The sequence below is a fragment of the Myotis davidii genome, unplaced genomic scaffold (genome assembly GCF_000327345.1).
Source record: "Myotis davidii unplaced genomic scaffold, ASM32734v1 scaffold699, whole genome shotgun sequence".
In the NCBI taxonomy this organism is placed as follows: Eukaryota; Metazoa; Chordata; class Mammalia; order Chiroptera; family Vespertilionidae; genus Myotis; species Myotis davidii.
Window position 1 is genome coordinate 1,007,018 of NW_006291007.1, and position 8,971 is coordinate 1,015,988.

The window sequence follows — 8,971 nt, forward strand, 5'->3', positions numbered from 1 at the left end:
AGCAGGCGCAGTCTTTTCAAAATGCTCATTGACTGCAAGCCCTAAGATGCCTGGGACCGTCGTTTGCATCTTGGCTGTTTGTCACCATATACCTGGAACCTAGGTCAGTGCCTGTGGCACAGCAGGTGCTGAGTGTATCTTGCCACTAAATTTTACAAAAACTAATCAATTCTAGGCCATACATAAAACCTCAAAAATCTAAGGAAGACTGTACAGGCCACAGAGCAACATAATCGAAACCAATAATTCTTTGCATCCATTAAAAATATTACTCAGATCTTTACTTGTTGTCATGCACAGGTCTTCAAGACTTATTTCCAAGTCAAGTCATATAACCATACTTATAATCTCGCTTGTGTAAAAGGGGAAAAATTCCAAATTATATGTGACTCTAGATGCATATGCATTCATAGGATGAGCAAATGCTTTATATAGGTATTTACTCCTAATTCTTTCAACAACCCTATGAGCAGGGACTATTGTTACCGTCCTTTTACAGATAAGGAAGCTGAGGCACAGAGAGGTTAACGAATTTGCCCAAGGTTACACAGCTGTTGAGTGGCAGGGCTAGAATATGAACCCAGGCTCCAGGGTTTGTGTTCCTAACCATTATATCATGCTGTCTCTTACGTGTGTGTGTTTATAAGTGCAAGGACAAAGATGTAGAAGGATATAAACTAATTGGTAATGAGTGGTTATTTCAGGGGAAAGAAATAAAATGGGGAGAGATAAGAGGAGATGTGGAGGATTTCAACTTTATATCCTATATATTTTTATGTTATTTCATTTTAAAAAAAATGCGCATGTAGTCATGTATCACTTAATTACGTTTTAGATTATTATGTAAAAAATGCAGGTTGCAGAGAATACAAGTCATGAAGAAACACTTATCCGTGCATTAAAAAGACTGCCAAGACTACAACTAACACTGATAGCATTACACCTGAGAGTTTAGGTACTTTTGCTTTCAATAAATCTACACTGTTTGATTTTTTTCTTTTTATGAGCAGTCATTCTTTTTCTTGTAAAGCAAATGAGATATGTAATATAAAATTTTCTTCCCATGCACTTTTTTTATCTTTTGACATCTGCCACCAATTTACACCCAATCGCTCAATGACTTCAGTGTTCCATGTGGACCATTATGCCACCAAATGACCACATTTGAGGACCATTAGCTTAGCTTATGGGACTAGACAGCTGCACCTAAGACAAAGCTAAATGTATCTGGTGCACACTGGCAACAAATAAGCTCAAACAATCAGGAGCAAGGAGTTATAAATAATTAAACACTCAGATTCAGGGCACTTTAAAAAAATGAAGACTGGATGGAAAGGTATCAAATTTTACCTAGGCGCTTGTTTATTTAAAAAATACTGCGTGCTCTAAAACAGATGTTTCCTCCCTTGTAATTTAAAGTTTCCTGGGAAACTTTAAAAAGGACTTCTGTTTGGGCCCCCATGCCCCAGCTCCATTAGACAGGTATTTCTGGAGGTGGGACTTGGGCAGTGGCATGTATTATAAACTCCTTGTGAATTTAAGGTAAGCAGGACAGACAACCACTGTGCAGAAAGGATGGACAGAAATCCTAGTTTGAGTTATTTGCGGTGATTTTAATAGCTATTTTTTGCGACGAGAAGAAAGTAAAGTCTGCCTGCCAATAACATCTTCAATATGGCTTGATCCAGGGGTGGCAGCATGCTGCTGTCTATATGGCTACAGGGAAAAAAAAAAAAAATCAATGGACAGTTCTGCTATTTTGAGAGGGGAACCGTTGCCTTGTGAAATCGAAGTCTACAAAATTGGAGACATATTCAAACAGCAAATAGCTGAGCCAGTCTCCTGGTCGAAGAACTGTGATTTTTATATGACACATTAAGGGTGCTGCCATAAACGGAGGCAGCACATACGAACAAGTTCTCACCTATTAAAAATGGCCTGTAGGGCCTCCTCGAAGCGGCGAAGAACTTTGGGAGGGGTTGGCCACTTCACGTGCTTCCCGTGGTCTCTCATGGTCTTGACGCCCTGGAAGCGCCGGGCCACCTCGTGGATGTAGGACTTCACCTTGTAGTGCCGGTAGTATCTGATGATGGTCAGGGCTGCCTTGGTCCTCTTGTACCGCATGCGGGCCAGCGTGCCCCGCCACACCTTCACGACAGAGGAAAGAAAAAGAAAAGTGTTGCTGGCTGCCTGAGTAGTAGGTCACTTTGAAATCAAAGACACTCCTCTGCTTATAAACTCAACGGGAGAACTTGCATGTGCCACTCAAATCAGCCAGAGCCAAAGCATGTCAATTCTGCCAGCCACCAACAGGTGGCGGTGGGGAGTCGGGCCTGTCATTCTGGTCCAGCTGTCTATCCGGGCACTGTCTACACTGGAGCGCCTGCTGAGTTTGAAGCAGAGTCCTGTTTTAACTTAATGGGCATGAAAAGAAGACCGCCAAACTACAAATAACGTTGGATAAACGTTTTAAGAATGTTGAAAGGGAACAAGATGAGTCAGAAAACCAAAAGCCATCAACATCTGTAGTTCTCTTATGAAGCCTGGCTTTACACAGATTATGTACACTGGCCACTAGGGCAATGCCACACCGCATTTACAAACTGACTTATACGCAGCCCCTATCCAGGTGCTGTGTAAACCCCCTAGGATTTAGATGTGTTCCTGCAGGAAGGGCAAAACAGATGACCAGTATCTCTCATCAGTGATGTTTCTCTCTCCCTCTCCCTTCTTCTCCAAAAACCATAAAAACATATTTAGAAAACAAAAAACATAAAACAGATGACCAATACCATATGAATCGTCGTTAAAATCTTTTCAGTGCTCAGAAATCAGACAATTTATATATTGCCAGCTTTTTAATTTCTTTAATTTTTAGACAGAGAGAAGAAGCGGGGGAGAGGGAGGGAGAGAGAGATGTATATATAGACACACACACACACACACACACACACACACACACACCAATTAGTTCTCCCACTTATTTCTGCATTCATTGGTTGATTCTCGTATGTGCCCTGACTGGAGACCAAACCCGCAACCTTGGCATATAGGGACGATGCTCTAACCAACTGAGTTACCCCGCCAAGGCTCAATGCCAGCTTTATTCAAGCATGGGGAAGTCGGAAATATATATCTTTATATGTTTTTATTGATTTCAGAGAGAGGAAGGGAGAGGGAGACGAGGATAGAAACAATGATGAGAGAGTCACTGATCAGCTGCCTCCTGCACACCCACTAGAGGGGATCGAGCCTGCAATCCAAGAATGTGCCCTGATTGAGACTTGAACCATGAACTCCTGGTTCATTGGTCGATGTTTCACCACTGAGCTGCACCAGCCAGGCAGAGATACTTATATATTTTTTAGGTTCCCATACTTCTCAATCTCTCAAGCAAAGAGAAAGCTGGTGTAATCTTCATCAATGGCTCTTTCCCAAAGAATGCAGCCAAGATCAGCTATGCACCACCACCCCAAGTCTTGCTTCCACAATATTTCCAGTACAAACCCTTCTCCTTTCTGCTACCACAGTCTGGAACAGCTCAAATGACTCTAACGGCTTTCTTTGACAATAAACTCCTGTGTACACCACCATCATGTTCCAGTTATTTACTGCTGCTTCTTAAGTGACCATCCCCATTCTCAGGCCGAGGGTGTTATCTCCCTGCCTGTCTCTGGCCTCCTAAGACCAAGATTTGCAACCTCTAGTTCAAAGCCCACCGTATGGGTTCCCCAGGTTCCTTCGGGTTTCTTTTATTTCTTCTTAAATTCCCAACTGTGCCCACCAGTTTCTCTCAGAAAAACTCATGCCACGCCTCTTTTATTCAGTCATCTTGGGTCTCTTGGTGCAGACTCCTAAATTGGCACCATGTGTTTGCAATGTTCTCCCTTTTCAGCCTGCTGCACAATAGATCTGTTTGCTTGCTCCATGCGAGGAGGTCGTCAGGGGACCCCAAAGAGGAACCAACAGGTCCAGGAAAACCATGATGTGGAAGGAAAACATGACGAGGAGCAATCTGTGGTAAGCACCTCGAGTTCACATATAAACAGAATATACAGACAGTGCGGCAATGGAAACTCACTCTGTGGCCTCGGTACAGAAACCCTTCTTAGTCAAAAGGGCCCCCTGCTCTGCAGCTGAATCCATCCTACAAATGGCTTTGTTACGCCTCCACCCAGGCACGAAAATAAAGGTTCCTTCTTTAGTATCTTGAAAAACCAAAAAGAACACAATTACAGGGTGGACGTCTGTGATTCAATTTCTTAAAGAAAACACACTTTTAAAGTTTCATACTGTTTGTTGCCTTTCTTGTAAGAGGAAGGAAAGTAAGGCTCCCTGGAGCTACATCTATATATGAAAAAATATTTAATTTCCAAGAAGTGTTTTATAGAGCTTCTTATTAAAATGTTTTTGGTTAGATGCTTTAGCAATTTGGGAAAAACATTTTATAAGTAAGTGCTTTTTAAGGCATAGGTTTTTTTTTTTTTTTTTTTTTAACAACCTTTAAAATGTCATCTGTATTCTTGGTTTAGTCTAGTTGAAAAAATCAAATAGTACAGAAATGTTACAGAGAAAAGACAATAGCTCTTCCCCTTGCCCACCTAACCCCACCTCGAGGTCCCATTCCTCACAAACAACTTTAACTACTTCTTCTGGTATTTGCTAATACCACGCACACTATTATTTCTTGGTTGATCCTTTCAGACATACCCAAATTACAGAAGTTGGTGATGTAGCTCTCGCGCCATCACTCGAACCTCTCCTTTATCATCCCCATAATAATTACATTTAAAAATTTAAAGTCAACAGTGTTTATATTATTGTTATATAGTACAATTTAAATACCATATTCATATTCCATATTAATTTGATTCACCACTATATAATCAGACTTCCCTCTCATTACTATGTCAGGGAAAGTTGTTCTAACTTGTTGTTAACAGCTGTCTTATTTTAAAAGTCTGCTTTATTTACTATATTAGAGGCCCGGTGCACGAATTTTCATGCACTTGGGAAAGGGGGGTCTCTCAGCCTGGCCTGCGCCTCTCGCAGCCTGGGAGCCCTCGGGGGATGTCCCCTGGGGAGCGGACCTAAGCCACAGTCAGACATCCTTAGCGCTGCCGAGGAGGTGGGAGAGGCTCCCGTCACCCCTGCTGCACTCGCAGGTGTCAGCCCGGCTTGTGGCTAAGCGGAGCTCCCCCTGTGGGAGTGCACTGACCAACAGGGAGGCAGCTCCTGCGTTGAGCGTCTGCCCCCTGATGGCCAGTGTGCATCATAGTGACTGGTCATTCCATCATTAGGGTCAATTTGTATATTACCCTTTCATTATATAGGATACCTACAGTTAATGCTAAATGCTCTAACAGACCCATCAAATAGTCAACAATAATTTTTCCAGTTGTCAAGCCCATCAATCGAACCTTTCTCTTTCACATTCCTCTTCAGGCCACTGCACTCTTCCTGTTGGATTCCTGATTCCTGAGTACAAATGTTTCTTTTTCTTGGTTTTCCTCCCTCCAGAAGCTTTCAAGAAAGGGTGCATGGCCAGTGAATTTCTATTCACTTTAATCTGAGAGTACAAAGCAGGTGCCTACAACGTTGTGTGTTTTGTGACGAAGAAGAGCAGAGCAGATGAGAACAGGCCCTGGACTCAGACTGCCTGTGTTCAAGTCCTGACCTCCCTCTTACCGGCTGGTTTAACTTGGGCAAGCTCCTAACCTAGTTTTCTTATCTGTAAACATGGAGATGATAATGATGCTTACCTTGTAGTGCTATTATGAGGACTAAAGGAGACAAGGCACACCAAATAGTGCCTGGTGGGGAGCTGGAACCCTATATACATTGCTTGTTATGAGTATCTGCATTTTTGTCTCCTTTGGTATATGCAGAATTTGTTTGCATTAGTCATATGTCAATATGACCTGAAATCTTTCCTTCTCAGCATTCCATCTACCCCAAATAGTTTCCGACTGGATCTGATTTTATTCTTCCATGGATCACATGGACGGGATGTCCATGATTTATATGCCTCATCCCATCTTTCAGCTGCTCAGGAAAAGTGAACGGAGAGCTAGGGCTCAGGGGTCACTGAGTTCCTTCCCTGATACAAATAAAAGGAGAGCATCAGAGGTCTGCTCCCCTGCCTGGGGGTACCGTAGGCTCCTGACATTCTTTTTGCTATGTCTTGTGGACCTTTTCCTTGTGGCTGTAATAATTATTCCTAGCAGATGCGTCCCCTATTCCTTGCCCATGTATTGATGCATCAAAGGCAGGAAAGATGGTAAACTTCCTTGACTTTTCTTGCCTAAGGGAAGACGTCTTCTTGATGGAAGAAAGGGTCCCCAGTGAAGGTGTGGGTTGTTCTAAGTCTTCCCTCTGGTATATCTTTATACTAAAAGCCAGAGCCCTGAAAAGCAGCAAAGCTTCTCAGAATTCCCTCCTGTACTTCGCCATGTTCCAGTCTTTTCTTTGGCAAACATATTGATTGTTTTTGTTTGTTTGTTTGTTTTTAGCACCTTCTTTCACATGGTCCAAGTTTTTATTTTCGTATGACACTTCTCAAAGTTTATGGTATAAAGTTGAGATCTCTTTTTGGTTTCAGGGTTGATGACATGATTTGTTATTTTTCCACTTTTGTTAATTTCAGGGAATTTGGGGGAAGGAATTTTGTGAACCTGCAGTTTTATTTTTTTAAAATCCTCACCCAAAGACATGCCTTTTTTATTGTGTGTGTGTGTGAGAGTGAGAATGAGAGAGCCAACAATGTGAGAGAGAAACATTGATCAGTCACCTTCCGTACACACTCTGACCCCTGATCGAACCCACAACCTAGTTATGTGCCCTGACCAGGAATCAAACCTGCAACCTTTTGGTGTATGGGACAATTTTTTAACCAACTGAGCCAGCTGGCCAGGGCATGAACCTGTAGCTTTACCGTCAACCTGCTCCTGGAGCTCTACTCCTCACCCCTACCGGGTCCCTCCCACTCCTGAGTCTTTCCAGAGCCCTGTGGCCAGGTGAATTGGCTCTTTCGTCTGCCTTCTCTGCAGGCACTTAGATTTCAGCTTCTCCACCCGCTTGGGAGAGTAACTAACCACACATCCATTTACTTCCAAAACCAGGCAGATGCCTCCTGTCTGCTGCTGTTCCCCCATGGTTCCATCGTCCTTGTGGGTTTCTCCAGTTCTCACCCCTTCCTGCTCAGTGAGGGTTTCTGAGAGAGAGAGAGGCTGTAAATACCATCTGTGTTGTTTAACCAGAGGTTTCATAGTGCCGCCTTAACCCTGCCATGCTTTCCCCTGGTGCATACTTCCTCCGTGGTCAGGCACGGCAAAGCCACATCTGGCAGTCATTAAAGTACGAGATGTACTTTGCAAGATGAAGGATTCTAGTTTACACTCTATGAAGAAGTAGGTCAATTACATATCTTCAGTTTAGTTTCAGAAATAAACACAGGCCAGCTCTCCTTTTTTCCTAGTTCTCCATGTTTCCCCCTCACCCCTCATTTAATATGTACCGAGAAGAAAATAAAATCCAGTGGGTATAATTGGTAGGTTCTTAGCATAGTTCTTGACATGCTATTCCTTAGTTTTATAGATAGAAATAGCATTTTGAGATGATCTAGGGGAAAATTAAGAAGTAATGAAATGGCCGAAACCGGTTTGGCTCAGTGGATAGAGCGTCAGCCTGCGGACTGAAGGGTCCCGGGTTCGATTCCGGTCAGGGGCATGTGCCTGGGTTGCGGGCACTTCCCCAGTGAGGGATGTGCGGGAGGCGGCTGATCGATGTTTCTCTCTCATCAATGTTTCTAGCTCTCTGTCTATCTCCCTTCCTCTCTGTAAAAAATGAGTAAAATATATTTAAAAAAAAGTAATGAAATGACCAAATCTTTAGTCAATCAACAAATTAAAACCATTAAAATAAAGACAGAGATAAAAAAACATACACCCCCTATAACAACAACAAAAAAGCGAAGTGCATGTGAGCTTGATCCGTATAAGCCCTGCTGGTGAACTTAACTGTGTGTGTGTGCGCGCGCCTCTTGGAATGTAATTCCCCTGAGCTGCTTCATCTGGATCTGGTAGGCTCACTTGCCCAGTTAGCCAACCTGTGAACCTTCATGTAGGACTCATAGATTTTCTATGTGGCCTTGTCCAGATCCATTAGCCTAGCAATTCTTTAGTGCATACAACTGTTGCCCATTAATGATTTCTTTACTACGACGATGCCATATCTGACAACCCCTTGGTAACTGTAACTTCAAGAAGCAATTGAACCTCGTGGTCAATTACATGAAGCCCAGCTTAACATGAACCCTAGCAACACCCAAATTATAACTGTTTTGAAGACAAATGAAACCAAAATTACTCCAGTCAACAGGTCAGGTCAATCTGAGGGGCCCTTCGGGAGCCAGCCTTGCTCAAAAGCTAACCCTCGGTGGAGCTGTACTGAAGAGGCTGCTTCCTTTATAGTTTGGTTTGTTTTCTTTAAAAAGGAGGTACCTAATGGATAATTCATCGTCAAAATTTCTCAGGTTAAGACTTTCTCAAAGTTGCTTCTTGACCCAGAACTACAAGGTTCTAGTCAAGTGTCTGGGCATTAGAGCAGATACAATGAGGTGTCTGGGGACGTTTAAAATTTGTCTGAAGATGTGTACCACCTTGTCAGCCCCAGACCCACCTCCATCTAATGTCGAAGTGGCTCACCATCTGGTCAGGGACAGCCGGGCCTTTACCTTGTGTCACCAATGTGCTGACTTTTCTTCCTTTATGCCTAGCATCTAAAGCAGTGGTTCTCAACCTTCCTAATGCCGCCACCCTTTAACATAGTTCCTCATGTTGTGGTGACCCCCAACCATAAAATTATTTTCGTTGCTACTTCATAAGTGTAATTTTGCTACTGTTATGAATCGTCATGTAATCAATCAATGTTTCTCTCCCACATTTGGTGCTTCTTTCTCTTTCCCCCTCCC

The 8,971-nt window shown here is 43.0% G+C and overlaps 1 protein-coding gene across 1 annotated transcript in view; it reads right to left on the bottom strand.

The window, feature by feature from the left end:
- Positions 1-8,971, bottom strand: part of MYO1D (myosin ID) — a 178,913-nt gene that overhangs the window by 104,446 nt on the left and 65,496 nt on the right. Inside the window, exon 17 of the mRNA XM_015564134.1 lies at positions 1,925-2,148. Coding sequence (XP_015419620.1) covers positions 1,925-2,148 — 224 coding nt within the window. The remainder of the gene's footprint in view (positions 1-1,924; positions 2,149-8,971) is intronic.